General features: G+C 37.8%; 1 protein-coding gene across 1 annotated transcript in view; it reads right to left on the reverse strand.

The window, feature by feature from the left end:
* Positions 1-729: 729 nt before the first annotated feature.
* The window catches only part of mybpc1 (myosin binding protein C1), a 45,411-nt gene continuing 18,464 nt past the window's right edge, over positions 730-27,676 (reverse strand). The window contains 21 exon segments of the mRNA XM_036149157.1: positions 730-1,542; positions 8,353-8,440; positions 8,442-8,540; positions 9,359-9,495; positions 12,325-12,484; positions 12,559-12,698; positions 12,785-12,980; positions 13,056-13,144; positions 13,231-13,398; positions 13,488-13,622; positions 14,523-14,711; positions 14,792-14,896; positions 14,980-15,139; positions 15,753-15,889; positions 15,984-16,090; positions 16,203-16,368; positions 16,460-16,626; positions 17,510-17,615; positions 17,704-17,828; positions 22,143-22,275; positions 22,349-22,515. Of these exon segments, the coding sequence (XP_036005050.1) occupies positions 1,445-1,542; positions 8,353-8,440; positions 8,442-8,540; positions 9,359-9,495; positions 12,325-12,484; positions 12,559-12,698; positions 12,785-12,980; positions 13,056-13,144; positions 13,231-13,398; positions 13,488-13,622; positions 14,523-14,711; positions 14,792-14,896; positions 14,980-15,139; positions 15,753-15,889; positions 15,984-16,090; positions 16,203-16,368; positions 16,460-16,626; positions 17,510-17,615; positions 17,704-17,828; positions 22,143-22,275; positions 22,349-22,515 (2,872 nt within the window). The 3' untranslated portion in view covers positions 730-1,444.

The raw sequence follows: 27,676 nt of genomic DNA on the forward strand, positions 1-27,676 counted from the left end.
AAAACATGTATGGCATATAAAGCTGATTCAAGATATTAGGTAAAATATATCCAATGCAAATAAAATTACTCTGCTAAAAGATTATGAAACAATGAAGATTTGAATATATAAAAAAAAATGTATATTATGTTTATATATTGCCACTTATGCAACAATTGAAAATGTATATTCATTAGTTTTTGTTGACTTAGTTTCGTTTTTTCAAATTAATTCTCAAATATTGTAATGCCCACCTCATAAACCGAAAGTCACTGTTCTAAGTATTTAAAGTTTTTCCTTAAAATTATTAAATAGTGCTTCCTGATGTATTCTTTTTTTAACTACTTACACATATAGTGCATTTTAAATGGGCTGAATTTATCCAACGTTTTTGATGATGTCTTCTCAATGCACTCATAGACTAGAGACACATTTATTCAGCTGCACCCACAAAGCTAATTCATACACTGATTCACAGAGCAGGAGGCAACTTAAAACTTAACGAGAAATTAACTTCCATCCAAGCTGCTAAACAATCTGAGAATGCATTTGCATAAGTTTTTATATTTTTATAAAGTTTTGTATTTTAAAGACCATCTCAAAACTAATACAAAGGTTTATGTTTGTTTTTTTATATGTCGCCAAACCATCAATTTGTTACACAGGTTATTTCCTTCCAAAACAAGGTTAAGACAAAGGAACACTTTAAATCCATCTGAGAGGGAGAAGCACTCATAACAAGAAAAGATGGACACGTTTGAGAGGTTTATTGTAATTGCGGTTCATAATTACAAAGGTAACGGCATGCCCATATGATTGAACCTCGATCAGTCCAAAGTAAACGCAAAGGTTTAGGTGCCATGCATGTGAGTTAACCTCTACATTTTCTCACAAGACAAACAACAACAATGCCTTACACAGAAAAAAAGAGGAAGATTAAATCAAGTTCCTTTCTCCAACATTACCCAGGTCGTTCTTATCTTGTTGTATAGTGCTGAGTTAAACTCATATTAACATCAATAATTTAAACATTTCTGTTTCTTTTCCATGTAACTCCCCAGAGGAAAAATAACACATAAATAAAAACCCCACATTAAAATACCTCAGACATGACCTGCTGTTTATTATTCCTTATTTAGATGATATTTTTTCTTCCCACAACAGCATCTTCACAAAGGTTTATCCAAAACACTGCCAACATACTTCCGAGGTGATAAAATATTTCAAACAAAACAGGGTGTAAAATCAGAAGAAATTGCTGCTTTTTTTTTTTCCTATGGCAACAACAAGCTTCAAACATGCACACAGCATTCCACACCACAGACCAGAACTCCCTCCACCCGACCCGATCCGGTCACCCTGCTTTCCGCCGTCGTTGTGCCGATCCCATGTGGTGAGAGAAGAGGGTCACTGGCGGCTGCTGATGTTTGCAAAGCTAAAGCTTCTTATTGTAATGGGTTCAGTTTCATTTGTCTTGCTCAACAGTCTTCGTCTCGTTCATGTATTTATCAATCAGGTGTAAGGGTACTCCACGCTGCATGAGCTCGTAGAAGGTGTAGCCTCCTAAAGAACAAAAACAGTTATCGTGTTGTCTGCAAAGGTAGAGGTGTGTGAGTGTGTGTGGAAAGAGAAATGAAAGGATGAATAGTGGAAGTTATTATGCTGTATACCCCTGATTAATACATTTGAGTAAAAGCCTTGAAATAAATACATTTTGGACTGCAGTAGCAAAATCTCATACCAAAAAAAAAAGGGGACAATCCAACCTCAAATAGAAACACTGCAAAAACGGATCTAAAAACAAGTAAAATGTTCTTAAAGTGAGTCTATTCGTCCTCGATTTGAGCCAATAAATAAGATTATCTGCCAATGGAATGAGTATTTTTGCCCCTAAAATAAGATAATTAGACATCCTGCACTTAAAATAAGATGATGGAGATGAATTGTTCCTATTTTAAGTGGGAAAATCCTATTCTATTGGCAAATCATCTTATTTACCTGCTCAAATCAAGGACAAATACACTCATTTAAAGAAAATGTTACTTATTTTTAGTTCTGTTTTTGCAGTGAAACCTTTTACACCAAGGGGGGAAACCTCCCAATGCTAAGAATAATAACGATTGCTTTTAACAAAATTACTCTTGCCACCACAATAAAATTAACATAAATATTTTGGTTTTAAATTTAGACTTCCCATTTTAAGTTGATCAGGGTGTCTTGGTTAAATAGAAAATTTGACAAACAAGGCTGGATACGATAAGTAAATCTTATCTCTAAGCACAGTGCAGTAAAAATAAAGATCTCTAAAGCTTACTGTTGGAGCCAAGAATAGCATCTGGGAGAGTCAGAAAGGTTTTGAATATCAATCTTCAGATGCTATCTCTATACCAGACAGCTATTTTGGGAAACAAGCCAGGAACATTATCTCCTGTCCTACGTTCTAAAATGTAAACGGATAAATGCTACTGGACTGGCTTTGGTCAGAGGAGACAGAGCTTGAGCTTTTCAGTAACACACACTCCATGTGTGTGAAACGTGTTGAAAAGCAGAATTTGGCCGCCGTGAAATGCAGAAGATGATCTGCGATGCCGTGGGCCTTTTTTTTTTGTTTCCTTCCTGCAAGAAAAGCTTGCATGGGATCATAAACCTCTTTTGAAATACCAAATTTAGTAAATAAATTCAGGTTTAATGGAGGAGAAAATAGAAAAAGGGCAATTTTTTTGAACCTTTCAGCAGGAAAATGATTTTAAATGTCTGCAGAAATGGTCCATCAGACAAATAAAAAAAAACGTGTCTTTTTTGCATGGTCAGCTCAGTCTCCAGACCTAAAGCTTGTGGACAATCTGTCGGCTGATCTAAAGAGATGTAACCAGTGTGCGAAATACCTGTCAATATTTGGGGGGGGTCCCCATCTCCCAATTGTTGCGCAATAACGATGTAAATTTTCTTAATATGCAGTAGGCCTATAACATTACAATGTCAAAGTCAAAGTTGGCTTTAATGTCAATTCTTCATCAGACATACAAGGACTCGAGAGGATGTTTCTCATTCACCAACAGTGAAACAGATAAAGTTCACAGGCACAACAGGTAAGATCAGTTCCTAATACTAAAATTTAAACATTTTTAGTATTAATTGTTGTCAACGTTACGTTATTCTTCTGTTTGGCGCGCACATGCCTAATTTGCATCCGCGAATAGGATTGGCTGGCTCCACTTGGCATAAAAAAGAACATATTTCCCCCTGGGATCATTAAAGTATGTCTGATTCTAATTCTGATATTTGTGAATAAATGTTTTGAATTTTAAATACTGGACATGTTGAGCTTAAAAAATTTTAGTACCATAAAGAGACAACTCTGGATGATCTATAGAGAGTGTGCAAAAAGTGAATGACCTCCCAACATATGTGCGCCAACCTTGTACAACTTCCTTTTGCCAAAGGAACAGCAGTAAGTCAACATTACACAACGTAGTAACAGCGGGGCTACCGGTAATTGTGGCAGTGGTAATTTTGTAAATTATTATCTCAACGTGTTTTTCAAGTGGACTTTAGGTAATTAAAGTTTTGTTTGTTTGTTTGTTTGTTATGGGATTATGCCACTGCACTGAAACAGGAATTTATATGATCAGTTTTTACACATCTTTACCATGGGTGCAAAAAAGTGTGGAGGGAGCTGTATACAGCTGAAGAGCTACAGATATGGAGCTAAAGTAAAGCAAAAACGGAGAGGCAAGGAGCTCTTTACACCGGATATGGAGAGACTGAGAAGCGCCATGCACACCGAGCTTGTAAATCGGTTTTCCCCACTTCCAAATTATGCACCAACTGTCTCACTAGAAGTTATTGATAACGTTTAGAACATGAGCTTAAAGTCATGCAAGCTGCTTAGTTGGGCTGGACTCAAGCAAAGCTACTGGTGTTAAAAATGTACAGCTGGGTAAAGATCACAGTGGGATCATGCACATGTATTCCTAATAATCAATGTCTAAAGTTATGGGCATGTAAATAGGTATTACCAAAGACAATGTACGGATATTAATGAATTAATAGTCATGGTGCTGTTTCAAAAGCTTCAGTGTACTCTACAGGGAATATTTTGAGTGCCAGTCCATATACCGTACCTTTTTAAACAGTATTTAGGTAATTCAAGAAGTAAATGCTGTCAAGCCCTTAGGCTATTTTATGGAAATGACAGTCAGCTGTTGCAAAATTTGTTTCTTACTTTTGTTCTCTTACCTCGAGTATTAGTAGGTATAATGTAACTAAATGTGACAGTAGATACGCTATATTGCCAAATGTATTCGCTCACCTGCCTTGACTCACATATGAGCTTAAGTGACATCCCATTCCTAATCCATAGGGGTTCAATATGACATTGGTCCAGCCTTTGCCACTAGAACAGCTTCAACTCTTCCGGGAAGGCTGTCTACAAGGTTTAGGAGTGTGTTTATGGGAATTTTTGACCATTCTCTTGTTACTGCAGAGGTACCTACAAATATCACCTGAGATACATCTCTTCCAGGCCAATCAATTTACTTTTACAGTTTTAAGATACTTAAATATTTTGTGGTCTTTTAGGACAAAACCTGAAAGGTCATTCCCTTTCCAGAGTCATACCTTTAAGCGTGTTAAGGAAATGCATACATGGCTAGGCAACAGCATTTAATTATAATAAATGCATTAAAGCAATGTATTTATTTCATTGTTTTAAACGCCATTCCACAGCTGTTGTGAATGGCACACTCACAATGCAGACAAAACATGGAACCAGGACTCTTTTTACTCCAGCAATATTATTTGATTCAACAATCATGCACAATCCAAGTTTCGCAATGCTGCAAAATCCAGATTCATAAATTACACAACTTTCATGGAGCCAGACCTTTTTCGGGTGATTTTTAAATCAAGTTTTCCCAGTATTTTACCAGGACAATGTACTGTGCAGGCTGAGCCTTGGTCTCCAAAAATTAGTTTTTTGTTCAGTTTTCTGTTTTTCTGTCGACCAGAGATTGATTCACCTCTTGATCTCAGTGGCCTTTTTTATGCCTGAATGATTAGTTTGTCAAAACAGCAGCCAAAGTTCAACAGCAAAACGTTGAAATACTTTAAGCTAGTAGAGCTATTAGTCAAATTACAAAAAAAATCTGGCTTCTTGGAAGGACATCATAAAGAAATGACAGATGAGTCGTGTCTTTTGCACAGTATAATGCAACATTTTCAACAACTTATAGCATCAGTTGTCCCCAATTTACTGGACTGGGGTTGGAAGAAAAGAAATGTGCTCACCTTGTCTCCATCACAGCTTACACGGAAAATAGCACAGCATTCAAACAGTTTTAAAGCAGAACTCAGTAAATGTGTTCAAAACTGACATATGTGTTCATATAAGTGAGCCAGACGCTGGTTCCACTGGTAAAAGTTACCACGTAAACATAAAACGTTGTTTACTGGTTTCTGCTTTCATGAGAATAACTACTGTCCCTCCAAAATGAGAGAGGCAGGGTTACACAGGCTGAGCAAAAGATGCACAATGAGTGAAATAAGCTTCATATGCTGAAACCATATGAAAGCTTACCTTATCTTTTATATGAGAACATACATTCACACTTCTTGAGTTGGGACTGGGGGAGAAAGAAGAGAAGAGGGGGTTAACCCACGTTTACATGGAGTTATATGTGCGCACCAGGGAATACAGTTGAGTTATTACTGATCTCTTTATATGGAGAGTTAACAGAACAAAGGAGACACTGGAAATAGTTTAAGATGGAGACGTGAATCATTAAAATGCAACAATATCATTGGTGTCTGAAGTGATGTGCTGTGATGGATAGAATGGCAGGAAGGGCAGGATCGGAAAAAGAAGACATAAATATAAGGGGTGACGTGTTGTGACGTATCACTGCACATATGATATTATTTGCACTGCGCATACTTTAACGGATTATTATTATCAAGCCCAGGTTGCACCAGATGTTTATGAATTCAAATACGGCCTGGCATTTATTCTAAAGCAGGCATGTCCAAAGTGCATTTGTGGCCCCTGTACTGATTCTGGGTGACCCCCCCCCCCCCCCCCACCCCTCACCCCATTGCATTTTTAAGAAAGATCTGGTCCACCAGTACAGGAGGCTGATGAAGATGGAAGATTTTAGTTTTTAATTAGGGCAAAATTATTACAGAAAAGTTAAAGTCCTACAATTGAAAATGTTAAGAACAACACCAAGTATTCATCTTTAGTAAACACACTTTTGACATTCTCTTTAATTTCATAGTAGCATCTATCCAATAATATTTAATTACTCAAATACAGACTTTGGTACATTAAAATCTGCTTTGAATTAAATTATTAAAATTGGCTAATTACTGCAAGTGTTTTCAAAGAACTAACTCAAATACTGTTCTTATATTGTCAGACCTAAAAGAGTAAAGTTTATTATTGTTAGAGTCAAATTAAATTATTTTAAATAATTTGAAAATTGGATGACCATCTTTTATTACAACAACTGAGCAAAACCTTAATTTTAATTTTGGATCTACCATGATTTAGTTTATTTATTTATTTAAAATGATCATATTTTGTAGAGCAGGTAAAAAAAATTACATAATCTTTTTGGTTTAAAAAAATTGTGTTCATTTTTTGGCCCTCGAGTTCCTTTGACTTGCCAATTTTGGCTCATGTACCGAAAAGTCTTGACACCCCTGATCTAAAGCGTTGGATATGGCTGCTGGGATTCAGACAAGCCGGAACTTGATGATGATCGCTTTTCCAAAGGAGCAATGCTGAATAGCGTGAGTTTCTGTTTTAAGTCTGGCACCGCCTCAGGACCTACGGGATCATGATCTGGGCCAGATCCCAACAGTACAGCCTCCCAGTGGTTTATTAGAATTAGATGAAGAGTGGGAGTGGGGGGGCTTAAACAGGAGAAACGTACAGTTGAGTTGCGTGTTGAGAAATTATTCTCATACCTGGACTCATAAATGTTTTTTTTTCTTGTCAGAATACTTTTACCAGGCATGCTTTTTTTAAAGGAGGAAGAGTAGGCAACTGCCTTTAGGCCGGTGCAGCCTGAAATGAGGAATAATCATGAAGGGAAAAAAAGAATGAAGGAGGAATCTGTGCTCTTCAGTAAGCTTATTTATAACAAATAAAACAATATAGTAACATCAACTGTATACAGAATCGGGTTTTCTTACTTTTGTTTTTTTATCCTCACTGGGTTTTTACAAGAATATCCCCTGTATGAGCAGCAGGCGCGGCAGCCATTTGCTTATAGATTAGAAAAATTCAGTAGGGTCACTTTCTGTGGTTGGTTTGCTGGATAGCCTGGTGGCATTCCTTGTGTAAGTAAACCACAACAAGGTTTATTACGAAGCTTACTAAGAAGCTTTCACATGCAGATGATAGAGCTCTTCACTCTAGCCTTAAGGTACTTGAACTCTTCTATTTGAGACAAACACACTAACCCTCGACTTGGAGGGACCAGTCTACTTCCTTTTTTTTTATGGTTGAAGGAACAGATTGTTATCCCAGGTCTAGGGTTCCCAAACCAAACACCCCACCACTTCACAAATGTACTTGGAGATCCTCTCCATGAATACCATGAAACCAGATCAGTAAACATGGGGGACCCCTGGCCTCCAGCCTGCACGGAGAAGAAGCTCAACTTTTAACAAGAATGCATCTTTGGATTTACAAGCAGTCAGACCAAATATCCCTTAAATATTTCCAGGCCCAAAAAACACAAATGGACCAGACAGACAAATTTCCAGTGTTTTGCAAAGGTTTTACGGCCAGGATAAAAAGGCACATTCAGTCTGCTTTAATTAAGAAAACTACAAATAGACCATAAATCAAAGATAAAAATGGGACGTGACTTAAATATCTGACAAAAGTACAGCTTCAATTAAAGAGAAATTTCCAACAATCTTGGACTTATATACAGATTGTCTACATATTTAATCCTATACTCACTTGTTTTATCACAAACGTGGATCAAATTATAACCCAGCTGTCTAAATTATCACTTGCTAATCCTATGAAGTTTTGAATGCAAAAAAAGTAATGAATTTATAAACAAATGGTGCAACCCAGTCAGAGTACTTACGTTTCCACCCGGTATCGTCCATTTGGTAGACTGCTATGAGATCTTGGTAGAGTTGGTTTCCCAAAAGATGCATTGCCTCTTTGCAATCATTATAGATTAATGATTCTGAACATTAAGAAGTTACTGTCTTGTCTTTCTAGCATAAATAGGCAAGGGTCTTAATAGTGTATGCCCAATTTCTCATTTACTGATAAGGAAATAAAGAGATAAAAATGGAAAACCAGCTCGATAGACTTAAGTGCTGGGCCTCCTTGTCTACACTGACCTTTGACCTCCAGCTTGCACTCCACCTGGGCCTCCCCCAGGTCGTTGATGGCCTTGCAGGTGTACATGCCTCCATCATAAGGGACTGGGCTTCCTGATCTCCAGCGTGCAGACGCCTTGGTTGCTAAACATCCGGTAGCGAGGGTCATCGATGATCATCATCTTATTCTTCATCCAAATCACTTTTGGCTGCAGGAAGAAGAGATAGGCAACAGGCTTTGGTAATGCTATGCTGTTATAATGACATGTCCTAGTGAAATTTGGCAAAGACAGAAAGGAAGTTGCACAGTTCTTTGTTTTTTTTCCTGTTCGGAAACATGTTTAATTATGCAGCCCTTTAGTGTGATGGCAGATGCCAATGTTAGAGGTCTCTTGCTCTTAAACTGAAGATCCTCTTCGACGTATGGTCTAAAATAACATTCCTAAATGAAGTACTTGTTAATGGCAGCCAAAATTCAACAAGTCTGACTGCTGCGTTTGTTATTATTTCAAATCTAATTTGGAAAAGAGTTATTGACCTCATTGTGATCCTGAATAAAAGACTCTTTAAAAAACATTTTAACAATTCAGCACTGCAAATATGGATCTAAAAAAGGTCAAATGTTCTTAAAGTTAGTGTATTTATCCTTGATTTAAGTAGGTAAAATGGATTATCTGCCAATGAAATTAGTATTTTGACCCTAAAATAAGATAATTAGACATCCTACACTTGAAATAAGATGATGGAGATGAATTGTTCCTATTTTAAGTGCAAAAATCTTATTCCATTGGCAAATAGTCTTATTTACCTGCTCAAATCATGGACAAATACACTCATTTTAAGAACATTTTACTTTTTCCTAGTTCTGTTTTTGCAGTGAGGTTGTAAATGATCTGGCAAACACTTGAGACGCAGAAATATAAAGTACAATATTTAGAGAGACAGGCAAACGTAAAAAAAAAAGTTGTCTTCCACGTTTTACAATCATTGCATATAAACTTTTAACCTGTTGTTTTTAAAGACCTACCCTCGGGTTGGCACGGACGCTGCAGTTCAGCGTAGCGTTGTAGCCAGCAACGGCAGAGGTGTTGATGAGCGGTTGTGTGAACTTCGGTGGCTCCTTGAAGTCTCGGTCATTGTACTCGGGTATTTTCATCTGCAAGCCTGTGGGGGTAAGGGTAGAGGAATGGGGTCGTGCATGATACTGACGCTGAGCGGTATCATGTGGGGAATTCCCTACGTGATGAGGGAAGGAGAACGCATTTTTTTAATTCATCACCAGCGGAGACGCCATCGGTAAAGTGCCTGTCAGTCATACCTAAAAGTGACTGACAGGCACTTTAAAAGTGAGGGTGTTCATCAGAAAAGATCACTGACAGTACCTTTGGAGAATACAGCTATGTAGACATAGCCAGTGAATGGAAAAACAGCTATTTTCTTAAATAATTAAGTTTTACTAAAGATTCGACTTTTATCTTTTCCCCCCCCCATCATTAACAAAGGTTGGGAACCATCTTGATATTTCAAGGTTAAACTCAAGAAAGTTTAACATTACAAATATAAGATAAGTATAACTTAAATTACTAAAAAAGTTTTAATTTGTGTATTATATAAAAAACAATTATGAAACAGATAATGATCAATGCCTGTTTTAAGCCCACAAATTTATGGTAAATTTACTTGCATAGCGCTTTAACTAGTCCGATGACCCATTCACACACACATTCACACCCTGACGGTGGTGAGCTATGTTAGTAGCCACAGCTGCCCTGGGGCAGACTGACAGAGGTGAGGCTCCCATGCATAGGTATCCACCGGACGGGTCAGGTGTCTTGCCCAAAGATCAGCGGGGAATTGAACCCGCAACCTGTCAATTACAGGACAACCTCCCTAACTCTTGCTGCTGCCCCACTGCTCTTTAATTTTTGTGTACTTAATGAGATAAAGAAAAATAAGACATTCTAAAGTAAATAAATATGGCTGTAGAAAATATCATATTGGCCATTTCTTACAGTTAAATTAAAGATATTTATCTTAAATATTTTTATCTTTATGAATTTTTTATTACCTTTATTCATTTATTTTTATCAATACTTGTGTAAGAACAAGGTTGTTGCAACTGCTTACCCATAAAAGTGGTTAATGCATCTTTAACCAGCGTCAGGAAGCCAAACATATAAAAAGATTTTTAGAATACATGCACACTTTCTCCTCAACAGAACAGCCTTGAATACTGGACATATCAAAAACATATTAAAGAATATTTTGATATATATTTGGCCAGTCAGGGATTATGACTCTAAACTCTACCTGGAAGTATATCTGTCTACAGTCATTAACCTGCTGCTGGAATTTTTAAGTCTGGTTAGTTTGGTCTAAATATCTCTATCAGCTTTACTTCCTGCAGCAAAAGTCTTGTGAAATTATTGTTTTGTAAATAAATAAATAAACAAATTTCCAGCATACTCCTGTCTTGTAGCTGTTGAAGTCTGACTTTTCTGTTTGGATTCGTATGTGACATTCGCACCTGAGCATCTGAGTTTACCAGGGATGTGACTTTGATTGACAGACGTGATTAATTAATCTGATTGGATGAAGAATGACACAAAATCTGGAATCTTTAAGCAACCAATTAGAAAACAGCATGGAGTCACATGGAAGTTTCAAAGCATTCACATGCGTTCATCTATCTGGCGTCCCATGGCATTAAAAAATATGACTTACACAAAAATGACCTTAAATAAACCCAAAATGCAATGGTGAAATGCTGAAAAATCAGAAGTGAAAGAGAATTTATAACAGAACAGATGTAATAATCGCTTTCAATTTTATAATTTGTAATTTGCAATCTTGATGGGAGTAATCTCCCCCATTAGAATAGAAATACTTTTACAGAATACAAATACCTTTATTGTTCCACAATGGGGAAATTGGAGCGTAATAATGGCAAAAACACATTGATTGGCCAACTATGAACGTATTTCTCAAAAAAAAAAAATTCGCATTTTTATCAGTGTTCGAAATTACTTCAGATTAAAGGCCTCTAGATTGTATAAATACATACCAAAATAATATTCAAAATCACTGAAAACTATTTTTCCTATTACTTCATGGTCAGTTTTTCTTTTATTTATTAAATCACTATGTAATGATTCCTGTCTGTTCCTGCCTGAGAGGCTGCTGTGTGCAGTCCCATGACTCATTCCCTGCTCCCTGTGCTGTACTGGCAATCAAGTCTGAGTGGTTACACCGGCAGAACCTCTAATTACTAGGAATTGCTGCACTGGATATTCCTGGCTTTCCCAGTGGATAACTGCCAGAAAGCCATTGAAAGCCATTGTGTGAGTAGAGCATCCCACGTTACTTGTATTCACCTCCTGTTATAGACATGTCTCTTTCCTGTTTTCTCCTGCCTGACTTGCACCTGTTGGATACTCCTGTTGGCTTCAGATCTCTGGACATCGACTTCCTGACCAAGCCTGTCTGCCTCTCCCCATTTCTGAATTCTCCTCCCTATCGGTAACGACCCAAGTCTGGACCTCGGACATGTCTCCTCCCTCTGCATGGTGCGTGTGCCTCCGGTTACCGATTTGCTCGCCTGGATCCAAGATTTCCCTCTCGCCTAGCATGACCCTTAAAACTGACAATGACTTCACTGCTAGCCTTTGCCCTGTCTGGCGTCATCAAGATTCTGATCAATCTCTTAGTGACCCGAATCATCCAGACAGAGCCGTTGGGATCAATCTCCAGAGCCAGTGCAACTTCCTGGCATCTGAGAAGGTTAGTGGCTTTCATTCAGTGCGCTGTTACCACCACTGAGTTCCTGTCAGTTCCTCTTCCAGCAACACCCGTTCATTCATAATAAACTCTTTGAAATGTTCACTTCTCATGTCGGTTGAAATATCGGGCCTCCAGATTCTGTTCAGGCAATACACACTAAGTATATATCTATTAGTCAAAATGACATTCCACTCTTCATTCACACCGTTGTACCTTCTTTGACGATGAGAGCACTCTTTTTCGTCTGAGTGGCCAGTTCGCTCAGGCCACACATATTTTCTGCGTAAACCCTGAAGAAGTACTCATTCCCGACCACCAGTTCCGTGATGGTGACACAGGTGCGATGGTAGTGCTCAATGCATGTGAACCACTCCTGTAAAACAGAGGAACATTGTGTAAATATTAAATAAGCATTTACCTTGATTTATGGCTTGAATTTAGCACAACCATTGTCTTCTTGTCTGCTTTTTGAATGGTGTAGCCTGTTATTGGGGCATTTCCGTTGTCTTTCGGAGGGGTCCAAACTAGATTTACGTTTCCTCCCCACACATCTTCAATTGTAACGCATTGAGGAGGTCCTGGTAGGTCTTAAAATCAGAAATTTAAATTAATAGCTGACATTACAATGAAAATAAATGTTGTTCATCTAATTTAAGGACACAAGAGCACTTACCTACAATCTGTATGTCAATAATAGCCGTGTCAACATGGTTTTCAACCTGCACTGTCATATCGTACTTCCCAGAGTGGCTTCGCTCTGCTTTACGGATGAAAATAATGCTATCGCAGTCTGTGTTGCGGATGCTAACATGGGAAGGTTCTATGGGCTGTCCTTCTTTGACCCAAGTAACCTTCGGCCGAGGTTTGCCCTGTGCACACGCAGAGACATGTCAGTGAGTATACTACTCAGAGATGTGCTACATTGAAGGAGGTTGGAGGTTTACCTGGAAAGGCACCACAAGGTTGACGGTCTCTCCAACTTTGCGGGTGTAAGTCTGTTTTAGGTGTCGCGGGACTCGGATCTTTGGTGGTTCTGCAAATGAAGTTATGCTTGTAAAATCATCGGCTAATTTGTTGCAGTTAAGGTTGATCTGACGTTACAAACATCACACAACTCACCAACAACTTCTTTGACCAGGATAGAGTGCTGCAGAGTCCGTGGAGCACTGGCTCCAGCTTTGTTAATGGCTTTGACCCGAACTAAAATTTTACATCCTGGAGTTAGTCCGGGAATAGTGTACTTGGTTTTCTCAGTCAGCTCTTTGTTGGATACCACCCAGTCATTACCTGTGGGTAATGATAGTCCAATTGTGATAACAGCCTCTGGAAATGTTTCATATGTAATTAGACTTCAACGTTGGTGGGATAAGACTCACTTCCTTCAATGCAATACTCCACTAAGTATCCATCCAATCCAGCAGCCCCGATGGTTTCTGGAGGACGCCACTTTACAGTCACTGTGGTGTCTGTAACATCGTCCACAACCAGCATAGTAGGCTCACTGGTCACGGCTGTAAAAGAAAAATGTTATTTAATATTCAGATGACTCACAGTAGGTGTTTATGTACATTTTCATGTCAAAATTGTATGCTTTTGCTGTTTCAAATTCAGGATTCCTGGTTATTTCTAATCTGTAAAGTGTAAAATCAAATGTTTAATGTGAATTTATACCATCTAATTTACAGTGGTGAGAGGGAGTCCTTTCGGCTGGTGCCTCATTTGGGGGTCACCACTGCAAGTCAGCAAAACTTGCGTATAGACTTGGCAGAAACTTTAAGCCATGTGCTCTTCCTCAGGCAGCTGGGATCCAAACTCATTCGTGCCTGCTGTACCACAGAGTATTTTACAGTGGCCATTATTTAAATTTGGAAGGGAGGGTAAAATTTATAAAATTGGAACATTGCACAGACGAACAGATGGGTGTAAGGACACACGGAAGCAAAATTTAGACCACAGGATAGAAAGTCTGGAAATGAAGACGGACAGACGAAAGAGTATGCGAGTAATAGACTCCTGTCTCTTGCTGGTATGCCATCAGTCTCATTGCCAGAACTCATTAGGGTCTATTCCTGTGTTCTGAATCATATGTAACCCCTATTCAAACTTTGACTGGCCTAATCTCGTAAACCTCTAATCCACAGATGATTTCACAGCCATTATACAGACATATTTATTATCGTCTAAAGCTGTTGTATGTCTAGTGAAGGTCAAAGTCAAAGTGCTTTGTTATGATGAGTATTGGAGTGAGCAGATGCGTTGCCGCGGTACTATGAGCAGATAACAAGGTCTGTATTACACAGCATTTCTTTTAGAAAGTCACCACTTTTACAAAACTCTTGTCGGACCAACTGAAACGCTATGTAAGGGTTTCTTGCTTTGGTAAGAATGTTTGAGACATTTGAGCTACTCACCAAGAGGGGTAAAGGCTTTGGACGGCTCACTGGGTTTGGAGACACCAATGGCATTGACTGCGAAGATCCGAACTTCATACGGCACTCCTTCAATCATCTTCTTGGGTTCAAATGAAGTTTCTTTGATCAAGTCAAAGTTGAGCCTCATCCATCTGGAGCTCTGTTTCTTCTTCCTCTCAACGAAGTAGCCTTCAGAGAAGCAAAAGAAAGCTTGTCATTTTGATAAGCATGATCTTTAGGCTTAGCAAGTGCAATGATGCGTTGTTTACCTAATATGGGGGAACTTCCATCATACTTGGGTGGTTCCCATGTCATAGAACACCAATCACCACCCACGACTGGAACCAAGGGTGCCTCAGGGGGGTCAGGAATGTCTGCAAGTGACACATGATCCCTTAACAAATCAACTAAATTTACCAAATCTAGTTCTAAAGTTTTCATATTTACACTCTCTTACCAACAACCTTGATCTTGACACTGGCTGTGGCTTCTCCTGCCTCGTTCTGCAAAACTATCTTGTAGTTTCCTGTGTCTTCTCGCTCTGTCACTTCAATTGTCAGGCTTGTCTGGTCGCCGTAGGTTTCAGCGTGAACTCTGTGGCCTGAATCAAGAATTACCTAAAACAAAACAAAAAAAGGAAAATAAAACAGAGATAGAACTACTGAAAGTCTGGTAAACAGATAATAACGACCCTTTAAACTCTGGTCATCTTTCTTTCAGGTTTGGTGGTTGTTCTGATTATTTAGCTCAAGATATACATTGAAAATCAGAATTTTCAACTCACAAATCATCCAAGTTTGGTTAAAACGTACATGTTTTGGCTAGCTCAATGACTGGCCCATACAATCAAGCTTAAAGGGGACATCTAATACTTTTCAGTCCATTCTTTTCACATTGAAATTTTTCTGTTGTGGTATATAAAAAGTGGAACTGCAATGCTTTGGCCAGAATTCCTCGTTGATTTAACCAGACGTCCCTATTTTTTATATTTCTGTTCTGGGTGTATCTGATAGCAACTCGTTTTGGTGCTGTCTCTTTAAATCTAAAGGAGCCACTTCATACCCCACCCTCCTCCAGGTCACAGAGACTCTTTGTTTCATCATGTCATTGTTTAATTGGCTTGTTAATATTGTTTGCCTTCTCAGCTCATGACCATCAGAGTCATGGGAAGGTTGCTGTTATTTTGTGGGTCAGATTCTGCATTAGATGACAAATAAGCAAGGAGCTCACCCTTTCTCCCTTCATCCACACCACTCTAGGCGCTGGCTCTCCACTGATGGGAATCTCTAATCGAAGTTTGTTCCCAGCCACGACGGTAACCGTGTTGTCTGGGAAGTTCAAGCTTTCCAGGTGTACTCTTGGAGGATCTGCAGAATTTTAGCCGATTATTGCCATCGTTTGATCATAGCCCGGGTAAAAACACTGAGAAAGATATGAAGCGCTCTGGTTCACTTTAGGTACCAATGATGTGGATTTTGGCAGACAGGCTTTGTGAATATCCCTCAGGCACAAAAGTGTAATCTCCAGCATCGTGAAGTGAACTTGTCTCAATTTCCAGTCGGTGAACCCTTTAAAATCAAAGAGGTATTTGTTAGAGTAAACAAAACAACATATATATCTATATATAGATGGCCTCAAAAGTTCAGTCTGGATGAGTAACGGGAACCCTGGGAGGCATACTTAGCTCTGTGTATGATGTTGAGACGATCGCTGGGCTGGATCAGCTGTCCATTCCTGTACCAACGGCCTGGGACATTTCCTGGGAAGATTTCACAGTGTAGCTTTAAGGGTTGTCCCAGCATAACTGTCATGTCCTGCAGGTCCTGGAACACCTTCAGGGGTTTTACTGAAGAAAAGTCAAAAGATAGACCAGAGTAGAAGGAACAGTTTTGAACAACGATGTTAAGATTGGGAGAAAAAGATAGGATGAAACCTACAGTCCACTTGAACTTGAGCCTCCGAGGTGCCGCCAGAGGCCATGACAGAATATGTTCCAGTGTCGTCTCTGGAGGCATCATCAATGACCAAGAAATGTTTGGTTCCTTCACACTTGACTCGGTACCTTGAGCGAACTCCTGTTGGAACTTCAACACCGTTTTTCATCCTGCCAGATAATTTTATAGTCAGTTTTCTTCACAGATGGATAACATTACTAATAATGTCTGTGATGCTTTAACGCCTGATCTAAACACTCATAATGAAAGCAGGGACGAAGTTCAGTTTTTGTTTGGTTATTTTGGAATAGAAAGTTTCAAGATAAAAAAAAAGAATTATTACTTACCTATATTAGGGAAAAAAGACTTGATGTAAAATATATAGTTTTTACTTTCTACTTGAATTTACTTTTCCCTTAGCTTTACTTCACTTTACTAACATGAAATTAACTTCAACATTTTAGCACTTTCAGTACAGTAGAGTCTCCAAAACATCCAAAGGTATATGTTTCAAAATTAGGATATAATGGGGAAAAATTTACCTGGACCTAAGCCAACTTAAAATAGTTTACCAACTTCAACCAACCGATGTTGCCTGTCCTACATGAAGAAAATTAAGAAGTTGGCTTTGTTTCATAAAGTTCAGTCTAAACAAAAGACTATATTGCAGAATTAGCATGCGATAGTCAGGTTTGGTCCTGTTGCTCTGATTTTCTGACTTGTATTTTTGGTCTTTAAAGGGGCACTCTGGTTGAAATTTCCTACTCAGAAGTCGAAATTTCTTTTTTTGTTTGTTTGTTTTGTTGAAGTAACCTAAGTAACATGACACATTTTTAAAAGTAATGCTACTGAAGGTGTTTCTGCAAGCAATCAAATCATGGGGTGTAGTTGGTATTTTACATGTTTGCTTATCAAGTCACATTCCATTAAAGCTGAGGTATCTGAAAGTCTACAATTCATTAGAACAGTATTACTGGTAACAATTTAAAGTTTTTGATTCCCTGATGGCAATAAATATTATCTTGGCAAGGATAAAAAATAACATTTTCTTACCATTTAACTTGAGCACCTTCCTCTGACACCTCACACTCCAGCTCAATCCTCTCGTTCACTGTAGTCTTCACAGGCTCAATGCCTTTAACAATCTTTATTGGTAACTCTGAAAGGAAACAGGTGAAGAAGAAACTAAAAATGTGTTTACTTTTTACATGCTTATATGTGAAAGTTAAAGGCCATTTTCTTGGTACCTTTGACAAAAAGCTCTGTGGTGCATTTCTCTTCCCCTGCCACTACAGAATAAGCTGCATCATCATTCGAAGAGCAGTTGTTGATGACCATTATCCTTTGCGTGCCCTTATGTTCAAAAATATACCTGAATGAAAAGTCAAAGAAGTTACATCACTGGCTTTCAAAAGAAGCAGCTTACAAATATGCATAATATTTCTTCATTAGAAAATTAATTAAAGAACATCTATCACTATATCCTAAAGCCAGAAAACCTATAAATCTTGGAAATATGAAACATGAATAAATCACATTTTGGCATTTGCATTGTTCATAAAAGCAGATATGTAATCTTAAAGCTAACTTCCTGAAACAAAAAGCCGTTTGAGTAAGTTCAGCTAAAACAGCAAAGCAGAACAAATACTAGACGATTATCTAGCACCTGTAACTACACAATCTGAGACTGTCATGATAATCAAAATGATTCCTGGACAGAAAAAAAAATGTTAATGAAAATATGTTGAAGGGCTTTTCACTTATTGGTAACACACAAAAAAGAGGAAATTAGCATCTTTTCTTCAATAATTGCTCCTTCCAAATGATTCTACGTCCATGATTAGCCATAAAGCTGGCACAGCTGCAGTCTGTATATAAGTTGTGTTTTGTTTTTTTTCCTTCCATCTGTCATGTCTATCATTAATATGAAAGTTTAGAAGATAGACTCCTAAACATTGACTGGAGTTGGAGATTTTGTCAGAATAGAGTTTTGGCAGCTACACTGTGGTACACTTAAAGCCTTATATGCAAAACTTGGACTGATTATGTAAAGAAAAATCGCACAACCGCAGCATGGTTTGCAAATACAATGTAGGCTAATCTGATAAGTTGTTGGAAGGAACATGATGATATATCCCGGTGTAGATCAGAGTAACAATGGTACTCGGAGCTAGACCAAATATTTATATTCTGCCAGAACTTTTGTGTTTTTCAGTTACTTTGAAATCCCTCTAAATTGTGTGGGTTCCAAGCCAAGTTTCCAATTATTGATGGTGTCAACTGGATCAATAAGTTTATCCATTAAGGTTTCCTTTAAAGCATTCCACTATATTCTCAGCTGCCTGGTTCTCGTAGTTTTCAATTTTCTACACTTTTTTCTTCTTTTTTTGGGATATTTCTATATCTCAGAAATGGAAATAAATGTAACTATTATGAGGTGCAACCCAGAACACAACTGAACAGGAAAGAGTGTAAAAAATAATTATAAATGCCTCTTATGTAACAGATATCCGTAGAAACTACACATCTTTCTTACTATCTAAAGATAAATACTATAGTGTAAACTTCTATGCTTAAAGATATGTTTCAGAAACAAAAGGGCGAGACTGCACACAGAGGCATCGGTCTCACATCAAAATACCATGACATGAAGCAGGAGAGTCGACAAGACGAATGGACTTACTTCCTTTGACTAAAAGTCATCGGTGGAGCCAGAATAGGACCGGATCACAGGAAGTAAATATGACGGTGGGGAGTACCCAGGTATGACAGACAGATGGAGGGGTGGAGAATGTTGTTGGTGACAGTATTAAAACAAACAAAAAAGATAGAAATGAAGATTTTTATAGAACAGCCTCCAGAACAGGGGATTTCTGGAGAAAATGGCAAAGGAGATCAAAAGCAGAAAACAGCAGTATCCTCCCAGATGGCTTTAACTTTAAATGGCTTTGGACAGAGTTTTTTTTTTTCTTTTTGCAAGAATAGTTATAGTAAATTTAGGCATATTTCTTCTTACTTTACAATCTTTTTATTTCACCTTGCTACTGATTTTAATTCATGTTTGGTTAAGTCTAGGCATGAACACCATGAGATTAAGGAAAGCCAATTTCAGCATTGTTTGGTTGAGCAATACAATGTTCTTAAATAAAATCTTAAATTAAATGGTTTACCTTAAGCAGGAGATGCAAATTATAGGGGGGGAAGGGGAGTTTTGACCCCCAAAATTAGGCTTGGACTAAAAGCAACAGTGAGATATAAAACTTCTGTAGATATATTTAATTTTCTATTATTCACAAAGTTATATTAAGTGAATTACAAGTGAGTGTGGAAGAATGTCTTAATGGGAACCCAGACACCCCTTAAAATGGACTGTACCATTTCAGAACCTGCCGTCGAGATCGCCTCCCGCACCTGTCAATCAAATTTAGCCGTTCATTAACTTCCGGTATCTCTACTGAACGGTCACGGTTGGCGGATCAGAAATAAGTTAACGAATTAATGTTTACTTAGTTCGCTTTTAGATTTTGACTCCAGATTTACTTATTACTTAGTGTTGTTTCTTAGGTTTCAGTTTTGATAAAGCATTTTAGCAAGCGGCTTTTCTAGGCCTTGCGAACTGAAGTTGGCATACGATTGACAGCCTCTGATTCTGGCGCGGCTACGTTTCTGTAACTTCGAACCGGAAGTGACGAATCAGACGCAAACTTCGGAGTTTTGTTTACCGCCTGAACATGTGCGACCTCACCGTTTATCAACTTTACCGGGTGAATGCTTTATATACAGTAGTTCCTCTAAAAAGTATGTTTTTAAACATTTTTACTGGTAAAATTCTGATAACAAAAGAAAATGTGCTGCTGTTTATAAATAGAAAAGAAACAATCATCAAATGTTCACAATTTTAAGCCGTCTTATCGGTATTCTTTGTAGATATATTTAATTAGAGAATGTTTTTGATTTGTTTGTTTGTTTAATTAGTTGAACAACATTTTTACTAAACTGTTGAAGAAAAATGTTTTTTCTCCATTCAAATATTCTAAAGAAAATGGCTGACTAAATTATTGGTAAATACCTTGACTGATTGTGAGGAGTAAAGCTGCCTTAAATGTTAGGTGGCAACATCTCCCTCTTCATCGCATTGTGTTTATCTTTCATCACCACTATTTATTTTGTAGATTTATGTCAAATGTCAATATGGATTATTTACGTAATATCAAAGATCAAAGCAGCAGAAAAATGCTGAAAAACATCTTTTCCCTGCTTACATTTGCTGATAATTACTGATTTTTAAAAGGTTAGAAAACATTCACAGCAATTACTGTCATAACTGTAACTACTACAATATTGAAAACTAAAACGCCTGAATATTTAGGCAATTGAATAAAGTCTGAAAATAAATATATAAAACTGCTCCAAAGCCAGATTTGGTTAAAGACCTTTGAAGGAGTTACCACCTTTTTTCTGTACAGAGCAGGACATATACAACAGGTAATGGCAATTAAAGACATCATACAATGCATGTATACAATTTGATTGCACATGGTCCAATGGATGGTGTGTACTGAAATATAATTTTTTTGATTTGAATTCGGCAGCTGATGCATTTGCTGGTTGTTGCATTGCAAAGCATCTGCAAAATAGCAAAATGCAAGTATTCTATTTAAGTTCATAGAAGACTGAAATTGATCTTGTCACAACTTAAGGCTGGTTTATGCTTGACACATCTACCACACCATGGAAATAAAATCTATTTGACATCAGAAAACATACAAGTATTTTCTCTCAATTATGTAAAATTAATCTCAAATCCTTTCAGGTTTTTTTGTGGAAATTTAGTCCTCTGTGCCTAGTAATTTATTTTCTTTAATTAACAATACTTTTGTTATTACGAGAACAGAATTCTAATATTAGGTTTAACTTACAAGAATATGAGAATAAACACATGGGGAAAATTGTTGTTTTTTGTAAGAGTTTTCATAAAATTACTACTATACTTTTGTAATTTTGACTTTATTCTCATAATTTCTAAAAAGAGAGAAGAAACACACCCTTGCCCTGCCAAAAGTGGGTCACCAGCCTGTGGCATGGTTATTTTGGGGGGACGCAGGCTCCCTGCTCTAGAGTCAGGGAGAATAATGCTACTCTGGAGGAATAGCTACATGGAGCATAAATGCTGCAGACGTATTGTTCACAAGTCCCATTTCCGTGCATAACATACATGCATCAAGCATAATCCAGCTTTTAGAGCACTGTACACTTAACAAGGTGTATGTTTTTCGTCAATAAAGGTAACTTAATGACTTGCAGACTGCAGTGTGTAAAAATATTTGCAGACTATTGTCGCAAATTTGCCTCAAACCACCACACAGTCAAGGATCGTTTTAGAAGCACTGTCATCTAATGGTTGTAAATATGTAAATGGTTGTAAATATGTCAAATTAGACTTAATTGAACTAATCTGCACGCAAAATACCAAAATGTATACCTAACCTATGTTGTTTAATTAATTTAGCAGTCTCTACTAAAATGCAATTTGAGTTTATATGTAAAGTGTTTTTTCATATAATTGTAAAAGAATATATGGACTCAAATAATGTGAACCATTGTGCTTTATAGAGGTGATAAAATGAAAACATAGAAGTAAACAGATTTGGCAATGAAATCAAAAAGCTTTAACATTGTTACATACTTTGGAGATGGCCTGATCTCCTGTCCATTCTTGTACCACTTTAGCTCCACTGTGGGGTCCGCCAGATCAACTACCAAGCGGATCTTTCCACCTTTATCCACCTGGTATGCTGGCTCCAACTTCTTTGCAAAGGCTTAAGGTCACAGCAGGGGTCAGTGAAATTAATTTTTCATGTTTTCATTTAAAATATCCAGGAACCTAAATACCTGCACTCTTCTTCTCTTCTTTGGGCATCTTTTTCATCCTTTTCAGCAGACCCCTCAGGTCAGTGATGCCATACGTGAAGGCAATTTTCTCATACTGGTCCGGCCTGGCGTTCTTCAGGATCTCCCACACGTCCACCTCCGGGGTGTCATCTTGCTGCTTGTGCTCCCTAGTTTTGCCATGTACAAGGTAAAAATGTGAGACCATGCAGAATATGCTGGGTTTTGCAACATGTTCTGAGGAACCACTAATTGCCTTTAAAAAAGGAAATTTACAGGCAATGTCATAATTTTTACCTAAACCCATTTTACTGATTAATTCATATTTTTCTTAATTATTCTTTGTCACGAGTTCCTCAGGTCATGTTGCCCAAAGGGATGGGGATAATACCTGGCTCTCTTTGTTATGACTTGGGATCTGATCTCATATGTTAATGGTAAAAGGGTAGACAAAAAAACGGAAGGTTTTGTGTTGGAGAAGGTAGAGTTAATAGGGTTTGGAGGATTTTTTCCCCCCTCATGGTCTTTCCCTCAGGAATCTTTATAACTTAGGATTTTCTGTTATGGGAAAAATGATTGCTTGTTTCCCGTGCAGCATATGCTCATCAGATCTGGGACTTCTCCGTTTTTTGTTATTTTATTTCATTTTATATGAAATAAAATTATTTGGAAGGACACTAAAAATTAAAAACTACCAGCTATACAAGCAAGCAAACTCAAAGAAAACACAAGCATAATATTTTGATGACAAAATAATACTTTGTGGTTTCCTGATGTTTTAGATCTGGTGTTCTTTAAAATATTTTAATAAGCATAAAAATATTTTGTATGCCTCTTTTAAAATACACTTGAATTCATTCAAATGTCTGGTGCAAAGCCTTTTTGGGATGTATAATACCTCTATCAACACATTAATTATAAAAATATTAGGATTTTATGTGATTGATTGTGTAAATTTTAAAATAATACATGGTTTTCTGTTTTTTTTAAATATGCATATGTATTCAGGCCTCGTAAACTCAATTTGTAGAACCATCGTTTGTTTCCATTACAGGTGTAAATATTTTTGGGCATGTCCCTACCAGCTTTGGACTTCTAGAAACTTATTTTTTTTCTTTGTAAAATAGCTGTCTCTAATTTGATGTTTAGCATCTACCAATATACATTTTCAAATCTCACCATAGGTTCTCATTTAGATTTAGGCCTGAACTTTGATTGGGCCATTCTAATGCATGAATACGCTTTGATCTAAACTATTTATCAGCCATTTTATGCTGTGGGAGTGCTGAAGAAAAGCATCTGCACAGCGTCATTCTGCAGCCACTGTTGGTATGGTTGCTAACTAGTTTTGGGGTGTATTGAAAGTCCAACAAAAACACAGAAATTCGTAATAAGCTTCTTGGAGTGGGGAGGAGTCCCGTTTAGCAGAGGGATATTTCAACCAATAACCCATTTGACATTGAATAAAAGGGAAGAATCTATGAATATCGGCTACGTAAATGGAATCTAGCCTAAATTATCTTGCTATTGACTGATATAAACAGTCAGGCCGTTTTAGTGCATAATGTTTCAGATGGTCTTACTCAAAAATAAAACTTCATCATCCATAATTGTTCACTACCCCTAAAGTCAGTGCTTTCTAGAGCCTCCTTTTGCAGCAATTACATGTGCATGTGGCTTTGGATCGGTCTTCATGAGCTTGCCACATCTTGCCAATGGGATTTTTGCCCATTCCTCAAAGCAAAACTGCTCCAACTCCTTCATGTTGGATGTTTTTTTTTTGCTTGTGATCAGCAATCTTCAAGTTTATCCTCATATTCTAAGTTGAATTGAGGTCTGGACTTTGACTAGGCTTTTCCAATACGTTTAAATGTTTCCCCTTTAACCACCAGAGTGGTGCTTTAGCAGTATGATTTAGGTCATTGTCCTGCTAGAAGGTGCATCTCCTCCAGACATGACGTTTTCTGAAAACTTACATTTTAGTCTCATCTGACCAGGGCACCTTCCTCCCTGGGTTTGGTGAGTGGCCCATTGGCTTTTTGGCAATCTCAAATCCTGCTTTTTGATTTTTACCCTAAAGTTATTACTTTTTTCTGTTCACTCATCCAAACAGCCTTGCTGTAGTGTATGGCTTATTTTTGCCCTATGGACAGCTCCTCAAGTCTCTACTTTGGAGCTCCGCAACTCCTTCAGGGTAATCTTTGGCCTCTGTGCTGCCTCTCTGATTAATGCCCTCCTTTCCTGGTCTCTGCGTTTTGGTGGTGGAACCTCTCTCGGCAGGTTTGTTGTGGTACCGTGTGCTTTCCATTTGAAGATGATGGATTTGATGGTCCTCAGCAGTATCATAAAAGTTTGAATATTTCTTTATAACCCCACCCTGACTTCTCAACACCTTTGTCCCTGACTTATTTGGCGAGGGCCTTGATCTTAAAGATGTTATGCCTTTTGCTTGGTGGTGTTGCAGCTTTGTGCCTTTTAGAAAAGGAGTGTTTATATTGACAGATCATGTGACACCTGCACACAGGTGGACTTCATTATACTAATTATGGTACTTTTTAAAGTAATCTGTTGCACCAGAACTTGTTAGGGGACCATAGCAAAGGAGTTGGATACATATGGGCATTATAGGTTACCAAGTTTACCAGGTTTTAAACATTTTCAATCTTTTTTTTAATTCTAATTTCACTTTATCAACTTTGACTATTTTGTGCAGATCCATTACATAACGGGATTTAAAGACATTTAAATTACAGGTTTGACTCTAACAAAATGTTTCAAAGGTCAAGGGGTTATCATTTTTACAAGGCGCTGTACATATCCTCTTCAACTTGTCATCTTTACATCCCAATAAAATTTGTCGTCTGTATTTAACCCATCCCTTTTAGGGAGCCACAGGCTGCCACAGTCCAGCCACAGGGAACGTAGTGGGGTTAAGGATCTTGTTCAGGTACCCAGAGTGGGATTCAAACTGGGGTAGTTGTAGCCTTCCCAGTTGACAAGCACCCAGCTCTAACCACAAGGCCTCCTCTCCCACACTCTTTCACAACTTTTATACATATTTTTTATTTTAAGCATTTTGAGATCTTCACAGAAGGCTCCTGTGTCCAAGTAATTCGGCTAATTTGTATTTTCTTTTATTGCTCATGCAATTAAGTATTTATTGTTTTGCTTTTTCCACATAATGGATTGTGCCTGTGTTCAGCTCAATATGTTTTGCTGTCTTTGTACTCATTGTCCTACGTTTTTCATATGCAACGATACACTGAGATATCCACTGGCCTAATAAATAATTTCTCTTTGTCTAGACTTTATTTTTTTGCTCATTCGTAATTATACCAATCTTCTACTTTGAGAATTCCATTTTTACAACAAATAAAGGGATGAAGGGTAAATATTAAAGGTAGGTTAAAGAGGAGTTTTGGTGTGTGTAATTTAGATATAAGGGTGGAAAATGACACAGAATCAAAATAAAAATTCAACACAGGGTCCATCAAAGATGAATGGGAAACTTTAAGGTAGATGAAGAATCGAGCTGCGAGGTTAATGTGTTTAATTGCACACTGCATGCAGGAAGATGGGAACTGCTCTTGTTAACTAGCCCATCCCTTTGATATTTGTCTTTTTTGAACAATGACTCCAGAAATGCTCTTACATTGTTAAGCGATGAGTTTTTCCTTACGACGGGAGATGAGTGTACATATTAGATCAAACAAAGAACCATCAAGTCAGACCTTTCGTTCTTGGACATTTCCCCAAATGTCGGAAAGGTTAAATTAAAAAAAACGGCATGAATTGCTATTCTATTATTTCTTGCTTTTCTCATCTGTTTATTGGCAGTCAGTTATAAAGAAGCTGTCATAAACATGGTGGTATTATCCTTACATTTCTAAACTGAAACAGATGACAGTGTGTAGTGATAACACTATTTTACAGCATCATTTCTCTATGGCCCACTAAAACGTCAGTAATTATCCAAAATGGTGGTCTTTGCTTCATACAGTGAGTTGACGCAAGGCCCATCATGATCATTACTGACTTCTGACAGAGCAGATAGAAATGTTGCTTTCAAAATGAAGTGTTACCATGCTACAGTAGGCCAACACTCTTGCTCGTCCAATTCCTGGAGCTACACGTCATGCTGGGGAATCTACAGGATTATAGTACTCACCTGCAGTAAGGTCTAATCGTTTTATTACCAATATTTTTCACTTTACTAACCTTTGATTTCTGAATATGTAGGGGAGAAGAAGAGACAAGCCCAAAATAAATGTGTAATTTAGCTCGTGTACAGTGATGCTGATAGGTCCATCTGTCCTGAACAGGATGTCAACTATTCAACATGGGATTAAATCTGAGCCGATACAGTAGCTTAACTATAAAGCTGAGGTTTTTAAAGCTTTGAGCCTAAACTGAATGGAGAATAAGAGAAGATTACTTCCCATTTGTCTATTTTAGTCAGTTCTCATAGTTATTGAGATAACTGAGCTGTGTGATTATCTGAAAATATCTGTCTTACTTAAAGGTGCAATGCATACATTTGTTTTAAACTTTTAAAGTAGACGAAAAGTCACAGTTGAACAAAATGTGAAGAAATGTCATCTGTTTAGTTTTAAAAACATCAGTTTCTAGTTACTGATTTCTTGACATTAGCTTGCTAATGAGCACGCTAACCAGTTAGCATGCTACCCTGTAAACAAACATTTCCTGCTGTTGAACCTTTTGTTCAACAGCAGGAACCTTAACCCCGCTTTATATTCTACACTAAATGGTTGACCTTTTTATATTTTTTTGTAATTTGCCAAAGGCACAGGCCGTGTGCACAAATTCCAAAAAGTTAACGAGTAGCGGAACATGCTCTATGAATGGCCAAATCGATAACTATTTGGATTTCGTCATTTTATACAGTCACATTGATGCAAACGTGAAACCTAAAAGGTTGAGACAAAACTGTTTCAGACGGAGGACCAAAACTGAGTGGTGCAGCACATGGTCAGTGTGGCTTTAAAGCTAGCTAGTTAGCTAAAGCTATGTTTGAGCCGGTAAGTAGACAGACAGTCTTCCGAACATTAACAAAGGGTCTAGGTGTATTTCATCTCCAAGTTAAGATCCTTTGTGTCTCAGACTGAGCTTGAGATGGTTGTTCATGGTTTCTTCTTTGGCTCTCCTTCAGTCAGAATGTTTCACAGACTGAAGGCGACTGAAGGTGACAGAAACTAACACAACTCCTGAAGAATACATAACTTCTGTTCTGGTCTCCCTGCCCTGGCTTCCTGTGCACCGGAGGATTTGATTGTAACCTTTAGGGCAATCCATGGCCAGGCCCCCCCAAAC

The sequence above is a fragment of the Fundulus heteroclitus genome, chromosome 17, assembly GCF_011125445.2.
Source record: "Fundulus heteroclitus isolate FHET01 chromosome 17, MU-UCD_Fhet_4.1, whole genome shotgun sequence".
Lineage (NCBI taxonomy): Eukaryota > Metazoa > Chordata > Actinopteri > Cyprinodontiformes > Fundulidae > Fundulus > Fundulus heteroclitus.